This window comes from Oncorhynchus clarkii, unplaced genomic scaffold (assembly GCF_045791955.1).
Source record: "Oncorhynchus clarkii lewisi isolate Uvic-CL-2024 unplaced genomic scaffold, UVic_Ocla_1.0 unplaced_contig_4472_pilon_pilon, whole genome shotgun sequence".
Taxonomy (NCBI): domain Eukaryota; kingdom Metazoa; phylum Chordata; class Actinopteri; order Salmoniformes; family Salmonidae; genus Oncorhynchus; species Oncorhynchus clarkii.
The window spans coordinates 577,186-595,591 of record NW_027261108.1 but is presented as its reverse complement, the minus strand read 5'-3'; the positions used below and the strand labels follow the sequence as shown (position 1 = coordinate 595,591).

The following is an 18,406-nucleotide window of genomic DNA, read 5'->3' as shown; positions in this document are numbered from 1 at the left end:
TTAGTCTATGCATTACTCATCTCATATGTATATACTGTATTCTATACTATTCTACTGTATCTTAGTCTATGCATTACTCATCTCATATGTATATACTGTATTCTATACTATTCTACTGTATCTTAGTCTATACATTACTCATCTCATATGTATATACTGTATTCTATCCTATTCTACTGTATCTTACTCATCTCATATGTATATACTGTATTCTATACTATTCTACTGTATCTTAGTCTATGCATTACTCATCTCATATGTATATACTGTATTCTATACTATTCTACTGTATCTTAGTCTATGCATTACTCATCTCATATATATATACTGTATTCTATACTATTCTACTGTATCTTAGTCTATGCATTACTCATCTCATATGTATATACTGTATTCTATACTATTCTACTGTATCTTAGTCTATGCATTACTCATCTCATATATATATACTGTATTCTATACTATTCTACTGTATCTTAGTCTATGCATTACTCATCTCATATGTATATACTGTATTCTATACTATCTACTGTATCTTAGTCTATGCATTACTCATCTCATATGTATATCCTGTATTCTATACTATTCTACTGTATCTTAGTCTATGCATTACTCATCTCATATATATATACTGTATTCTATACTATTCTACTGTATCTTAGTCTATGCATTACTCATCTCATATATATATACTGTATTCTATACTATTCTACTGTATCTTAGTCTATGCATTACTCATCTCATATGTATATACTGTATTCTATACTATTCTACTGTATCTTAGTCTATGCATTACTCATCTCATATGTATATACTGTATTCTATCCTATTCTACTGTATCTTACTCATCTCATATGTATATACTGTATTCTATCCTATTCTACTGTATCTTAGTCTATGCATTACTCATCTCATATGTATATACTGTATTCTATACTATCTACTGTATCTTAGTCTATGCATTACTCATCTCATATGTATATACTGTATTCTATCCTATTCTACTGTATCTTAGTCTATGCATTACTCATCTCATATGTATATACTGTATTCTATACTATACTATTCTACTGTATCTTAGTCTATGCATTACTCATCTCATATGTATATACTGTATTCTATACTATTCTACTGTATCTTAGTCTATGCATTACTCATCTCATATGTATATACTGTATTCTATACTATCTACTGTATCTTAGTCTATGCATTACTCATCTCATATGTATATACTGTATTCTATACTATTCTACTGTATCTTAGTCTATGCATTACTCATCTCATATGTATATACTGTATTCTATCCTATTCTACTGTATCTTAGTCTATGCATTACTCATCTCATATATATATACTGTATTCTATACTATTTTACTGTATCTTAGACTATACATTACTCATCTCATATGTATATACTGTATTCTATACTATTCTACTGTATCTTAGTCTATGCATTACTCATCTCATATATATATACTGTATTCTATACTATTTTACTGTATCTTAGACTATACATTACTCATCTCATATGTATATACTGTATTCTATACTATTCTACTGTATCTTAGTCTATACATTACTCATCTCATATGTATATACTGTATACTATACTATTCTACTGTATCTTAGTCTATGCATTACTCATCTCATATGTATATACTGTATTCTATACTATTCTACTGTATCTTAGACTATGCATTTCATATGTATATACTGTATTCTATACTATCCTACTGTATCTTAGTCTCTGGTGCTCAGACATTGCTCATCCATATATTTATATATTCTCATTCACCCCTTTAGATGTGTGTGTATTAGGTAGTTGTGGAATTGTTAGATTATTTGTTAGATATTACTGCACTGTTGGAACTAGAAGCACAAGCATTTCGCTACACTCTTAATAACAATAATAATACCTGCTAAACATGTGTATGTGACCAATAACATTTGATTTGGTGCAGCCCTAACGGTAACCCTGGTAACCTCCTGACCATGCTAATCTCTTGTGACTGGGCCATGCCAAAAACCAGACTAAAACCAGACTAAAACCAGAATAAAACCAGACTAATACCAGACTAATACCAGACTAAAACCAGACTAATACCAGACTAATACCAGACTAAAACCAGACTAAAAGCAGACTAAAAGCAGACTAACAGCAGACTAAAACCAGACTAAAACCAGACTAAAAGCAGACTAAAACCTCAGAGACTATGGACTAGTTTAGAAGATCCTCTGCGTGACCTGCAGCTAGAAACGTACTGACGACCACTTCTCTCTGACGTTATACTACTAACGACACTCCCACTGTTGTGTCGCTGTGTTGTGTGTGGGGTCAGGGGTCATCGTACTTACATAGCTGTGCAGAGGTGGGGCTGGGCGGGGGGAAGTCCTCGGTGAAGTTGACGTTACACATGTTGGTGCTACAGCAGCAGAACCTATACGTCCCGTTCTGGATCTGAGACGGAGTGGTGGTAACCACGCAACGATCGTCATGGCACTCCTGCTGGTCACCGATGTGAGTCCAGCATCCTGGGAGAGGAGATAGAGAGAGGATGAGGAGACTGGTGTGGACAGGATAAGAGAGAGAGAATCTGAAACCTAACCCACTGCCGAGCCCCACCGCAAATCCATCACCTAAAGAAAGATGAACCTGGAGAAGAGTCCCCTAAGCAAGCTGGTCCTGGGGCTCTGTTCACAAACACAAACACACCCCACAGAGCCCCAGGACAGAAGCACAATTAGACCCAACCAAATCATGAGAAAACAAAAAGATAATTACTTGACACATTGAAAAGAATTAACCCAAAAAACAGATCAAACTAGAATGCTATTTGGCCTTAAACAGAGAGTACACAGCGGCAGAATACCTGTCCACTGTGACTGACCCAAAATTAAGGAAAGCTTTGACTATGTACAGACTCAGTGAGCATAGCCTTGCTATTGAGAAAGGCTGCCGTAGGCAGACCTGGCTCTCAAGAGAAGACAGGCTATGTGCACACTGCCCACAAAATGAGGTGGAAACTGAGCTGCACTTCCTAACCTCCTGCCCAATGTATGACCATATTGGAGACACATATTTCCCTCAGATTACACAGATACACAAAGAATTTGAAAACAAATCAAACATTGATAAACTCCCATATGTATTAGGTGAATTACCACAGTGTGCCATCACAGCAGCAAGAGTTGTGACCCGTTGCCGTGAGAAAAGGCAACCAGTGAAGAACAAACAACATCGTAAATTAGGGATGCACGATATAGCAATAAGCATATCTGAATAGGATGATATTAGCTAAAAATGCCAACAAAGGCATCGGCCCGATGTGTAGTTTAACACAGATGTGCTTAACCGATGTCAAAGCTGACGTGCATACCTACCTGTATAACGTAGGTAGATGAGGTACATACCTGTATAACGTAGGTAGATGAGGTAATGCCAAAGCTGACGTGCATACCTACCTGTATAACGTAGGTAGATGAGGTACATACCTGTATAACGTAGGTAGATGAGGTAATGTCAAAGCTGACGTGCATACCTACCTGTATAACGTAGGTAGATGAGGTAATGTCAAAGCTGACGTGCATACCTACCTGTATAACGTAGGTAGATGAGGTACATACCTGTATAACGTAGGTAGATGAGGCAATGTCAAAGCTGACATGCATACCTACCTGTATAACGTAGGTAGATGAGGTACATACCTGTATAACGTAGGTAGATGAGGTAATGTCAAAGCTGACATGCATACCTACCTGTATAACGTAGGTAGATGAGGTACATATCTATATAACGTAAGTAGATGAGGTACATACCTATATAACGTAGGTAGATGAGGTACATACCTATATAACGTAGGTAGATGAGGTACATACCTATGTAACGTAGGTAGATGAGGTACATACATATGTAACGTAGGTAGATGAGGTACATACCTATGTAACGTAGGTAGATGAGGTACATACCTATATAACGTAGGTAGATGAGGTACATATCTATGTAACGTAGGTAAATGAGGTACATACCTATGTAACGTAGGTAGATGAGGTACATACCTATGTAACGTAGGTAGATGAGGTACATACCTATGTAACGTAGGTAGATGAGGTACATACCTATATAACGTAGGTAGATGAGGTACATACCTATGTAACGTAGGTAGATGACATAATGACGCCATAATAATACTGCTCTACACGTGCAACGCTGCCTAACCCGGCCCACATTGTCTGCTGTGTGGATCTAAATGAACGTTTCACAGGAAGACAACATGAAGGCCATATGCAACATTTGTGCTGCTATTTCCCAATGAGGGGAGAAAGTGAAATCTTTCAAAACCTAATAACTCATTAGAAAGTGCATCACCCCCAGACGTTCAGACACTACACAGAACAAAAGCAGAAAGATACTAAGCACTTCCAACAACTAAACAAGTCAAAGTCGAGCAGTCATTTGAGTAAGAACATTTCAGCGAGACAACTCAAAGGTGAAATCCATTAAAGCCAAGATAATGGGATTCATTGCCCTTGACAATCATCCGTTCTCTGTCGTGGGTGATGTTGGCTTTCACCGACTGGTCGAGCACCTCGAGCCCCGGTACACACTACCAAGTAGGCGCTATTTTTCAGATGTTGCCCTACCGGAGTTACACAGTATTGTTGAGACGCACATCCATGAGCTACTTGCTATTAGCTTCACGACTGACATTTGGACCAGCGATGTCAGCCCCATGAGCATGCTGAGTCTGGCAGCTCAGTGGGTCGACGAGGATTTCGTACTGAGGAAAGCCGTATTGCATGCATTTCAATGGCATTTGAGAACATGTTTGAAACTTAACTTGAACACACTCCTAGTGCCATTCGAACAACTGACTTGAGAAATAAGCTCATCAACTGTGTCTGCAGCAGATGTGATACCCTCTGTCATGGCATTGAAATGCCTGCTCAACAAAACTGCCCACACAGACCGTGGGGTTAACGTGGGAAAACATTCTACAAGAGGCTGTGAAAAAGCAATTCGGTGGCATTCTCTCTGAGCCTCTTGACTGTGTCTCCACCATGCTCGATGTTAGGTACAAGGACCACTACTTCTTTAACAGGCATTCTCTCTGAGCCTCTTTACTGTGTCTCCACCATGCTGGATGTTAGGTACAAGGACCACTACTTCTTTAACAGGCATTCTCTCTTTACTGTGTCACCACCACGCTAGATGTTAGGTACAAGGACCGCTACTTCTTTAACAGGCATTCTCTCTGAGCCTCTTTACTGTGTCTCCACCATGCCCAATGCTAGGTACAAGGACCGCTACTTCTTTAACAGGCATTCTCTCTGAGCCTCTTTACTGTGTTGCCACCATGTTCGATGCTAGGTACAAGGACCGCTACTTCTTTAACAGGCATTCTCTCTGAGCCTCTTTACTGTGTCTCCACCATGCTCGATGCTAGGTACAAGGACAGCTACTTCTTTAACAGGCATTCTCTCTGAGCCTCTTTACTGTGTCTCCACCATGCTCGATGTTAGGTACAAGGACCGCTACTTCTTTAACAGGCATTCTCTCTTTACTGTGTCTCCACCATGCTGGATGCTAGGTACAAGGACCGCTACTTCTTTAACAGGCATTCTCTCTGAGCCTCTTTACTGTGTCTCCACCATGCTGGATGCTAGGTACAAGGACCGCTACTTCTTTAACAGGCATTCTCTCTGAGCCTCTTTACTGTGTCTCCACCATGCTGGATGTTAGGTACAAGGACCGCTACTTCTTTAACAGGCATTCTCTCTTACTGTGTCTCCACCATGCTCGATGTTAGGTACAAGGACCGCTACTTCTTTAACAGGCATTCTCTCTTTACTGTGTCACCACCACGCTAGATGTTAGGTACAAGGGCCGCTACTTCTTTAACAGGCATTCTCTCTTTACTGTGTCTCCACCATGCTCGATGTTAGGTACAAGGACCGCTACTTCTTTAACAGGCATTCTCTCTTTACTGTGTCACCACCACGCTAGGTACAAGGACCACTACTTCTTTAACAGGCATTCTCTCTTTACTGTGTCTCCACCTTGCTAGATGCTAGGTACAAGGGCCGCTACTTCTTTAACAGGCATTCTCTCTGAGCCTCTTTACTGTGTCTCCACCATGCTCGATGTTAGGTACAAGCACCGCTACTTCTTTAACAGGCATTCTCTCTGAGCCTCTTTACTGTGTCTCCACCATGCTCAATGCTAGGTACAAGGACCGCTACTTCTTTAACAGGCATTCTCTCTGAGCCTCTTTACTGTGTTGCCACCATGTTCGATGCTAGGTACAAGGACCGCTACTTCTTTAACAGGCATTCTCTCTGAGCCTCTTTACTGTGTCACCACCATGCTCGATGCTAGGTACAAGGACCGCTACTTCTTTAACAGGCATTCTCTCTGAGCCTCTTTACTGTGTCTCCACCATGCTCGATGCTAGGTACAAGGACAGCTACTTCTTTAACAGGCATTCTCTCTGAGCCTCTTTACTGTGTCTCCACCATGCTCGATGTTAGGTACAAGGACCGCTACTTCTTTAACAGGCATTCTCTCTTTACTGTGTCTCCACCATGCTGGATGCTAGGTACAAGGACCGCTACTTCTTTAACAGGCATTCTCTCTGAGCCTCTTTACTGTGTCTCCACCATGCTGGATGCTAGGTACAAGGACCGCTACTTCTTTAACAGGCATTCTCTCTGAGCCTCTTTACTGTGTCTCCACCATGCTGGATGTTAGGTACAAGGACCGCTACTTCTTTAACAGGCATTCTCTCTTTACTGTGTCTCCACCATGCTCGATGTTAGGTACAAGGACCGCTACTTCTTTAACAGGCATTCTCTCTTTACTGTGTCACCACCACGCTAGATGTTAGGTACAAGGGCCGCTACTTCTTTAACAGGCATTCTCTCTTTACTGTGTCTCCACCATGCTCGATGTTAGGTACAAGGACCGCTACTTCTTTAACAGGCATTCTCTCTTTACTGTGTCACCACCACGCTAGATGCTAGGTACAAGGACCACTACTTCTTTAACAGGCATTCTCTCTTTACTGTGTCTCCACCTTGCTAGATGCTAGGTACAAGGGCCGCTACTTCTTTAACAGGCATTCTCTCTGAGCCTCTTTACTGTGTCTCCACCATGCTCGATGTTAGGTACAAGGACCGCTACTTCTTTAACAGGCATTCTCTCTGAGCCTCTTTACTGTGTCTCCACCATGCTCGATGTTAGGTACAAGCACCGGTACCTCGATGCAGACTAGAAACAGGGTTTACATTAAATGTTACACACAGCTGGACAAGATGGAAACGGACACAGTGACAGTGGGCACCGAGGAAGAGAGGCCGCGGACAGACATGACTGGACAAGATGGAAACGGACACAGTGACAGTGGGCACCGAGGAAGAGAGGACACGGACAGATATGGCTGGACAAGATGGAAACGGACACAGTGACAGTGGGCACCGAGGAAGAGAGGCCACGGACAGACATGACTGGACAAGATGGAAACGGACAAAGTGATAGTGGGCACAGAGGAAGAGAGGACACGGACAGACATGACTGGACAAGATGGAAATGAACACAGTGACAGTGGGCACCGAGGATGAGAGGACACGGACAGACATGACTGGACAAGATGGAAACGGACACAGTGACAGTGGAAGAGAGGACACGGACAGACAGAGCTGGACAAGATGGAAACAGACACAGTGACAGTGGAAGAGAGGACACGGACAGACAGAGCTGGACAAGATGGAAACGGACACAGTGACAGTGCAGAGGAAGAGAGGACACGGACAGACATGACTGGACAAGATGGAAACGGACACAGTGACAGTGGAAGAGAGGACACGGACAGACAGAGCTGGACAAGATGGAAACGGACACAGTGACAGTGGAAGAGAGGACACGGACAGACACATCTGGACAAGATGGAAACGGACACAGTGACAGTGCAGAGAGGAAGAGAGGACACGGACAGACAGAGCTGGACAAGATGGAAACAGACACAGTGACAGTGGAAGAGAGGACACGGACAGGCAGAGCTGGACAAGATGGAAACGGACACAGTGACAGTGCAGAGGAAGAGAGGACACGGACAGACAGAGCTGGACAAGATGGAAACGGACACAGTGACAGTGAGCACCGAGGAAGAGAGGACACGGACAGATTTCACAGCTTGGCATGTATGATGAAATCCTGGTTGAGAATGAAACGAGAAATTAACAACGAAACAGCACAGTAAGTGAAATAAATAGGTTTTGATGATGTTTTACAGGTAATGGGGATAAACGTAAATGCCAACAAAATAACTTTTTGGTCAGTGTGTGTTTAACTATTTAACTGTACTAGAATTTTTTTTAAATATTGGTTATCGGTATCGGGTTTTTTGGCAAGGAAAATATTGGATATCGGTATCGGCCAAAAATGTCATATCGGTGTATCACTATTGTAAATACAACCCATATTTATGTTTATTTATTTCATACTTCAACTATTTGAACATTGTTACAACACTGTACATAGCCAATAATCTAAAATGTAAAATCTCTATATTATTTTAAGTTTTGTGAGTGGGCCTGCCGAGTGGTGCAGTGGTCTAAGGCACTGCATCGCAGAGCTAGAGGCGTCACTACAGACCCAGGTTTGATCCCAGGCTGTGTCACAACCGGCCGTGATCAGGAGTCACATAGGGTGGGGCACAATTGGCCAAGTGTCGTCTGGGTTCGGGCATGGTTTGGCCGGGGGGGCTTTAGTTGGCTCATCGTGCTCTAGCGACTCCTTGTGGCGGGCCGGGTGCCTGCAGGCTGACCTCGGTCGTCAGTTGAACAGTGTTTCCTTTGACACATTGGTGCAGCTGGCTTCCGGGTTAAGCTGGCGGGTGTTAAGAAGAGCGGTTTGGAGGACGCATGACTCAACCTTCGCCTCTCCCAAGCCCGTTGGGGAGTTGCAGCGATGAGACAAGATCGAAATTGGGGAGAAAAAGGGGGTAAAATACACCAAAATATTATGTGTGTGTGAGAGAATGAGAGAAACAAAAGGAGAAAGAGAAAAACAGAGAGGGACAGAGAGAGAGAGAAACAGAGAGAGAGAGAAACAGAGAGAAACAGAGAGAGAGAGAAAAAGAGAGAGACAGAGAGAGAGAGAAACAGAGAGAGAGAGAAACAGAGAGAAACAGAGAGAGAGAGAAACAGAGAGAAACAGAGAGAGAGAGAAACAGAGAGAGAGAGAAACAGAGAGAAACAGAGAGAGAGAGAAACAGAGAGAGACAGAGAGAGAGATAAACAGAGAGAGACAGAGAGAGAGACAGAGAGAGAAACAGAGAGAGAGAAAAACAGAAAAACAGAGAGCGAAAGAGAGAGAGCGAGCGAGCGAGATCAGGACAGAGGGAGAAACAGTTTTACATGAACACCAGGTCCGTCTATGTGTGTAGACGTACCCTGTTTGACCAGGTGTATCTCTCCGTCTCTAGTCTTCTCCCACAGTCCATAACATCGAGAGCCCTTACTGCAGCGTATAGTAGTATTCTCTCTGGTCATAGGCCAGTCTCTTCCTCCTCCTCCTGCTGCTCCCCCGGCTCCCACACGCTGCTCCTCATACTGCTGCTGCTGGTCGTTGAACGCACACTCACGCTCCTCACTCTGTGCACCTAGGGACAGAGAGAGAGAGGGAGAGAGGGGGAAAGGGAGGATGAGAGAGGGGGGAGGGAGCGAGTGGGGGAGGGGGACAGGGAGAAGAGGGAGGGAGGGAGGGAGGGAGGGAGGGAGGGAGGGAGGGAGGGAGGGAGGGAGGGAGGGAGGGAGGGAGGGAGGGAGGGAGGGAGGGACAGGAAATAGCGGGATAGAGGGGAAGGGAGAGATATAGAAAAGTTAGTGAAAATCATCTGAGACAGAAAAGCTAACGGATGGAGCTGGAACATCTCTCTGTTATCTCAGCATCTCAGTGATTATTATATTATTATGATACAGGTCACAGCATCAGGGGTCTTCAACCTTTTCTTGCCCAATCATACGTTAGCAAAAACAATGTCTTATCATGAATGTGATCATGTGAAGGTGATCGGGGATAACTAATAAACATGGTAAAGGTGTGCAGATCTTCTTGGGTTTTAAATATACTGAACAAAAAGATAAACGCAACACATTTTCAGATTTTACTGAGTCACAGTTCACTTAAGGAAATCAGTCAATTTAAATACATTCATTAGGTCCTAATCTATGGATTTCACATGACTGGAAATACATCTGTTGGTCACAGATACCTTAATAAAAAAATTAAATGAAGTAAATTAAGAAAATTTAAAATCAACGATAAAATAACAGTATTGAGGCTATATACAGGGTGTTACGGTACAGAGTCAATGTGGAGGCTATATACAGGGTGTTACGGTACAGAGTCAATGTGGAGGCTATATACAGGGTGTTACAGTACAGAGTCAATGTGGAGGCTATATACAGGGGGTACCGGTACAGAGTCAATGTGGAGGCTATATACAGGGTGTTACAGTACAGAGTCAATGTGGAGGCTATATACAGGGTGTACCGGTACAGAGTCAATGTGGAGACTATATACAGGGTATTACGGTACAGAGTCAATGTGGAGGCTATATACAGGGTGTTACGGTACAGAGTCAATGTGGAGGTTATATACAGGGGGTACCAGTACAGAGTCAATGTGGAGGCTATATACAGGGTATTACGGTACAGAGTCAATGTGGAGGCTATATACAGGGGGTACCGGTACAGAGTCAATGTGGAGGCTATATACAGGGGGTACCGGTACAGAGTCAATGTGGAGGCTATATACAGGTGGTACCGGTACAGAGTCAATGTGGAGGCTATATACAGGGTGTTACGGTACAGAGTCAATGTGGAGGCTATATACAGGGGGTACCGGTACAGAGTCAATGTGGAGGCTATATACAGGGGGTACCGGTACAGAGTCAATGTGGAGGCTATATACAGGTGGTACCGGTACTGAGTCAATGTGGAGGCTATATACAGGGTGTTACGGCACAGAGTCAATGTGGAGGCTATATACAGGGTGTTACGGTACAGAGTCAATGTGGAGGCTATATACAGGGGGTACCGGTACAGAGTCAATGTGGAGGCTATATACAGGGGGTACCGGTACAGAGTCAATGTGGAGGCTATATACAGGGGGTACCGGTACAGAGTCAATGTGGAGGCTATATACAGGGGGTACCGGTACAGAGTCAATGTGGAGGCTATATACAGGGGGTACTGGTACAGAGTCAATGTGGAGGCTATATACAGGGGGTACCGGTACAGAGTCAATGTGGAGGCTATATACAGGGGGTACCAGTACAGAGTCAATGTGGAGGCTATATACAGGGGGTACCAGTACAGAGTCAATGTGGAGGCTATATACAGGGGTTACCGGTACAGAGTCAATGTGTAGGCTATATACAGGGGTTACCGGTACAGAGTCAATGTGGAGGCTATATACAGGGGGTACCGGTACAGAGTCAATGTGGAGGCTATATACAGGGGTTACCGGTACAGAGTCAATGTGGAGGCTATATACAGGGGTTACCGGTACAGAGTCAATGTGGAGGCTATATACAGGGTATTACGGTACAGAGTCAATGTGGAGGCTATATACAGGGTATTACGGTACAGAGTCAATGTGGAGGCTATATACAGGAGGTACCGGTACAGAGTCAATGTGGAGGCTATATACAGGAGGTACCGGTACAGAGTCAATGTGGAGGCTATAGACAGGGGGTACCGGTACAGAGTCAATGTGGAGGCTATATACAGGGGGTACCGGTACAGAGTCAATGTGGAGGCTATATACAGGTGGTACCGGTACAGAGTCAATGTGGAGGCTATATACAGGTGGTACCGGTACTGAGTCAATGTGGAGGCTATATACAGGGTGTTACGGTACAGAGTCAATGTGGAGGCTATATACAGGGTGTTACGGTACAGAGTCAATGTGGAGGCTATATACAGGGTGTTACGGTACAGAGTCAATGTGGAGGCTATATACAGGGGGTACCGGTACAGAGTCAATGTGGAGGCTATATACAGGGGGTACCGGTACAGAGTCAATGTGGAGGCTATATACAGGTGGTACCGGTACTGAGTCAATGTGGAGGCTATATACAGGGTGTTACGGTACAGAGTCAATGTGGAGGCTATATACAGGGTGTTACGGTACAGAGTCAATGTGGAGGCTATATACAGGGGGTACCGGTACAGAGTCAATGTGGAGGCTATATACAGGGGGTACCGGTACAGAGTCAATGTGGAGGCTATATACAGGTGGTACCGGTACAGAGTCAATGTGGAGGCTATATACAGGTGATACCGGTCAATGTGCGGAGGCACCAGTTAGTCGAGGTAATTGAGGTAATATGTACAGTGGGGCAAAAAAGTATTTAGTCAGCCACCAATTGTGCAAGTTCTCCCACTTAAAAAGATGAGAGAGGCCTGTAATTTTCATCATAGGTACACCAACTATGACAGACAAAATGAGAAAAAGAAATCCAGAAAATCACATTGTAGGATTTTTTATGAATTTATTTGCTAATTATGGCAGACTGACTCCTCCATCGGGAGGCTGAGCCCTCCACCAGCAGGCTACCAGCTGGTGGAGTCAGTCTGGCGGGCTACCAGCTCAGAGGCAGGCTACCAGCTCAGAGGCAGGCTACCAGCTCAGAGACAGGCTATCAGCTCAGAGGCAGGCTACCAGCTCAGAGGCGGGCTACCAGCTCAGAGGCGGGCTACCAGCTCAGAGGCGGGCTAGGGAGAGAGATACAGAGAGAGATACAGGTAGAGAGCAGTCTGTATATAGACCACAGGACTGTCTGGTAGAGAGCAGTCTGTATATAGACCACAGGACTGTCTGATAGAGAGCAGTCTGTATATTCTCTATAGGACTGTCTGGTAGAGAGCAGTCTGTATATAGACCACAGGACTGTCTGGTAGAGAGTAGTCTATATATAGACCACAAGACTGTCTGGTAGAGGGCAGTCTGTATATTCTCTACAGGACTGTCTGGTAGAGAGCAGTCCATATATAGACCACAGGACTGTCTGGTAGAGAGCAGTCTGTATATTCTCTACAGGACTGTCTGGTAGAGGGCAGTCTGTATATAGACCACAGGACTGTCTGGTAGAGAGCAGTCTGTATATAGACCACAGGACTGTCTGGTAGAGAGCAGTCTGTATATTCTCTACAGGACTGTCTGGTAGAGGGCAGTCTGTATATAGACCACAGGACTGTCTGGTAGAGAGCAGTCTATATATAGACCACAGGACTGTCTGGTCTAGAGGGCAGTCTATATATAGACCACAGGACTGTCTGGTAGAGAGCAGTCTGTATATAGACCACAGGACTGTCTGGTAGAGGGCAGTCTGTATATAGACCACAGGACTGTCTGGTAGAGAGCAGTCTGTATATAGACCACAGGACTGTCTGGTAGAGGGCAGTCTGTATATAGACCACAGGACTGTCTGGTAGAGGGCGGTATGTTCAGTGACAGCCAGTAGAACTAGTGAGGGGTGGGTGGGTGGGGGGACACACACACACACACTCTGCTACTGGCAGGCAGGGTGGGGTGTGGGTAAGAGGCGGGGGTCGTCATGCTACTGGCCAGGCTTTAGACTAAACAATGGCTCTCCCTCCGGCTCCATGGGGCAGGCAGGGTGGGGTGTGGGTAAGAGGCGGGGGTCGTCATCTCCCCAACGGAGCCAGAAGGAAAGACATTGTTTAGTCTAAAACCTGGCGTGTAGCAGAGCAGCACAGTATCCTGTACACAAGACACACCACAGACCACTGCAGACCCTGCCGACATCCCTCTCTACGTACCAACTGCTGACCACACTGTCTACATACAGAGAGACAACTCAATGGTCGTATCTTTGATACTGTGCATAGTTACGCTCATGTAAAATGTTCAGTGTGGTTGAAAGTGCTTTAAGAGCGATCTACTTTTGTGTGTGTGTGTGTGTGTGTGTGTGTGTGTGTGTGTTAAGGGGTTGGATAGTGTGTGTGTGTGTGTGTGTGTGTGTGTGTATGTGTGTGTGTGTGTGTGTGTTGTTCAGGGCAGAGACTGCGTCACATCACAGCAAGTGGCACAAAGAGTTAACACCGCAGCCCAACACGCAATGCCAGCCGAGCAACACACACACACACACACACACACACACACACGCTATCCAACCCCTTAACACACACACAGGTTTACATTGAGATGAAAGTAGGCTGTGGTAGTGGTGGCTCAGTACATTAGCCAGCCTTCTACTGTCAGAATCCAGCAACTCAGAAAGGAAAGTATGAGTATGAGACGGAGACAGAGGAGGAGGAGGAGGAGACGGAGACAGAGTAGGAGACAGAGGAGGAGAAGGAGGAGACAGAGACAGAGTAGGAGGAGGAGACAGAGGAGGAGGAGGAGACGGATACAGAGGGGGAGGAGGAGACGGAGACAGAGTAGGAGGAGGATGAGACAGAGACAGAGAAGGAGGAGGAGATGGAGACAGAGAAGGAGGAGGAGACGGAGGAGGAGATGGAGACAGAGAAGGAGGAGGAGACGGAGGAGGAGGAGACAGAGAAGGAGGAGGAGGAGACGGAGACAGAGTAGGAGGAGGAGACGGAGACAGAGGAGGAGGAGGAGACGGAGACAGAGTAGGAGGAGGAGAAGGAGACAGAGGGGAGGAGGAGACGGAGACGGAGTAGGAGACGGAGACAGAGGAGGAGACAGAGACAGAGAAGGAGGAGGACACGGAGACAGAGGAGGAGGAGGAGACGGAGACAGAGGAGGAGGAGGAGACGGAGACAGAGTAGGAGGAGGAGAAGGAGACAGAGGGGGAGGAGGAGGGGACGGAGACAGAGAAGGAGACGGAGACAGAGGAGGAGACGGAGACAGAGGAGGAGGAGACAGAGACAGAGTAGGAGGAGGAGACGGAGACAGAGTAGGAGGAGGAGACGGAGACAGAGGAGGAGGAGATGGAGACAGAGGAGGAGACGGAGACAGAGGAGGAGGAGACGGAGACAGAGTAGGAGGAGGAGACGGATACAGAGAGGGAGGAGGAGACAGAGACAGAGTAGGAGAAGGAGACAGAGGGGGAGGGGGAGACAGAGGGGGAGGAGGAGGAGGAGACGGAGACAGAGAAGGAGGAGGAGACAGAGACAGAGAAGGAGGAGACAGAGGAGGAGACGGAGACAGAGGAGGACACGGAGACAGAGGAGAAGGATGAGACAGAGGAGGAGACAGAGACAGAGGAGGACGAAGAGACGGAGACAGGGGAGGAAGACCAGCCTGATGACCCTGATGAAAACCAAATACGAGCTGAATGCTTTATTCAGTAAAAAAAAAAGCTGAATATTCTCAGGCTGTAGCAGAGATGGTAGGAATCTGGTGAAAAGGCAGGAAAACTGCAGTCAATTGAAATCTAGAGAAACAGATCGGCAAGTCGGTGGAATCTGAAATAAGACAGCCAAGCTGATTACCAATCATAAAGAAATAAACAATATATTTACAGACTTTTATCAGGAACTTTCTACTTCAGACAGTCCTTTAGCTATGCAGAAAGCAGAGGCATTCTTTCAGAATTTCAAACCTTCCTAAACTAACAGAGGAAGACAGGAAGTGGCTCGACCGCCCTATTACTTTGGAGGAATTGACCGAATGTATAAGATAAGTGGATCTGGAGGTCCTGGCTTGAGTGGTTACACGTGGTCGGTCTGCAGTTGTGAGAGTGGGAAAACTCTGGGGTTAGATGGGATACCCAGTCATTTCTATAAAAGGTTTGCAGAGCAGTATTGAAAACACTTAACACATCGATTGACACAGCTGAACTCCCACCTATGAGTGATGCAGTAATCTCCCTAATCGTCAAACAGGGAAAGGATGCCCATGAGTGTGGGCGCTACCGTCTAATTTCTTTGATAAATTGTGATGGAAAATTGTTTCCAAAATGTCTGTCTATGAGGGTGAATAATATCATTAAGAAAATCCTAAATCCAGACCAGGTGGGATTTGTGAAAGGCAGAACTTCATCTGATAATCTTAGACTCCTGCATGCCATCTGGAAGGCTACAGAGTTGTATACTTCAGTAGCAGCCTTATCCCTAGACGCAGCCTTATCCCTAGACGCAGCCTTGTAGACATGATCGTAGTCCGTTAGTGACGACTGGATTTGGGGTCGTTGTACAGAAGTTTAGTAATATTCTGAAAGCCCTGTCCAAATCCTAATGTACAGTGCATTGCGAAAGTATTCGGCCCCCTTGAACTTTGCGACCTTTTGCCACATTTCAGGCTTCAAACATAAAGATATAAAACTGTATTTTTTTGTGAAAAATCAACAACAAGTGGGACACAATCATGAAGTGGAACGACATTTATTGGATATTTCAAACTTTTTTAACAAATCAAAAACTGAAAAATTGGGCGTGCAAAATTATTCAGCCCCCTTAAGTTAATACTTTGTAGCGCTACCTTTTGCTGTGATTACAGCTGTAAGTCGCTTGGGGTATGTCTCTATCAGTTTTGCACATCGAGAGACTGAAATTTTTTCCCATTCCTCCTTGCAAAACAGCTCGAGCTCAGTGAGGTTGGATGGAGAGCATTTGTGAACAGCAGTTTTCAGTTCTTTCCACAGATTCTCGATTGGATTCAGGTCTGGACTTTGACTTGGCCATTCTAACACCTGGATATGTTTATTTTTGAACCATTCCATTGTAGATTTTGCTTTATGTTTTGGATCATTGTTTTGTTGGAAGACAAATCTCCGTCCCAGTCTCAGGTCTTTTGCAGACTCCATCAGATTTTCTTCCAGAATGGTCCTGTATTTGGCTCCATCCATCTTCCCATCAATTTTAACCATCTTCCCTGTCCCTGCTGAAGAAAAGCAGGCCCAAACCATGATGCTGCCACCACCATGTTTGACAATGGGGATGGTGTGTTCAGCTGTGTTGCTTTTACGCCAAACATAACGTTTTGCATTGTTGCCAAAAAGTTAAATTTTGGTTTCATCTGACCAGAGCACCTTCTTCCACATGTTTGGTGTGTCTCCCAGGTGGCTTGTGGCAAACTTTAAACAACACTTTTTATGGATATCTTTAAGAAATGGCTTTCTTCTTGCCACTCTTCCATAAAGGCCAGATTTGTACAATATACGACTGATTGTTGTCCTATGGACAGAGTCTCCCACCTCAGCTGTAGATCTCTGCAGTTCATCCAGAGTGATCATGGGCCTCTTGGCTGCATCTCTGATCAGTCTTCTCCTTGTATGAGCTGAAAGTTTAGAGGGACGGCCAGGTCTTGGTTGATTTGCAGTGGTCTGATACTCCTTCCATTTCAATATTATCGCTTGCACAGTGCTCCTTGGGATGTTTAAAGCTTGGGAAATCTTTTTGTATCCAAATCTGGCTTTAAACTTCTTCACAACAGTATCTCGGACCTGCCTGGTGTGTTCCTTGTTCTTCATGATGCTCTCTGCGCTTTTAACGGACCTCTGAGACTATCCCAGTGCAGGTGCATTTATACGGAGACTTGATTACACACAGGTGGATTGTATTTATCATCATTAGTCATTTAGGTCAACATTGGATCATTCAGAGATCCTCACTGAACTTCTGGAGAGAGTTTGCTGCACTGAAAGTAAAGGGGCTGAATAATTTTGCACGTCCAATTTTTCAGTTTTTGATTTGTTAAAAAAGTTTGAAATATCCAATAAATGTCGTTCCAGTTCATGATTGTGTCCCACTTGTTGTTGATTCTTCACAAAAAAATACAGTTTCATATCTTTATGTTTGAAGCCTGAAATGTGGCAAAAGGTCGCAAAGTTCAAGGGGGCCGAATACTTTCGCAAGGCACTGTACATTAGGATTTGTACAGGGCTTTCAGAATATTACTAAACTTCTGTACAACGACCCCAAATCCAGTCGTCACTAACGGACTACGATCATGTCCATTTTCTGTAGGACGAGGCACGAAACAGGGTGACTCTCTGTCACCTCTCCTATTTATTGTAGCATTAGAACCAGTAGCCAAAGCCATTAGGCTGCATCAGTCAATCAAAGGGGTTACTATGGGAGGTAGGGAGAATAAACTACTGCTTTATGCAGACGACATATTACTATTAACGTCAGACCACCCAACTCTCCAGATGGCCTTTACCGGACTTAATAAATGCATTTTCAGAGATATCGGGCTATGAAGTAAACTGGACCAAATCTGAAGTAATGCACATGTCAAAACATGGTCTGAGAAATGACTTCCTCAGCTGGAGGTTTCAACGGTTCCTTAAAACCTTGAGGTACCTGTGAATCACTTTAAATCCTGGTCTAGAGAACATGATTTCTGAAAACATTGACCCACTACTGAACAAAGTTCAACTCCAGTTTAAGCGCTGGGATAAGCTAC

General features: G+C 44.7%; 1 protein-coding gene across 1 annotated transcript in view; it reads right to left on the bottom strand.

The window, feature by feature from the left end:
* The window catches only part of LOC139404863 (bone morphogenetic protein receptor type-2-like), a 156,208-nt gene that overhangs the window by 85,706 nt on the left and 52,096 nt on the right, over positions 1 to 18,406 (bottom strand). Inside the window, exons 2-3 of the mRNA XM_071147395.1 lie at positions 9,450 to 9,659; positions 2,356 to 2,532 (exon numbers count right to left, since the gene is read on the bottom strand). Coding sequence (XP_071003496.1) covers positions 2,356 to 2,532; positions 9,450 to 9,659 — 387 coding nt within the window. The remainder of the gene's footprint in view (positions 1 to 2,355; positions 2,533 to 9,449; positions 9,660 to 18,406) is intronic.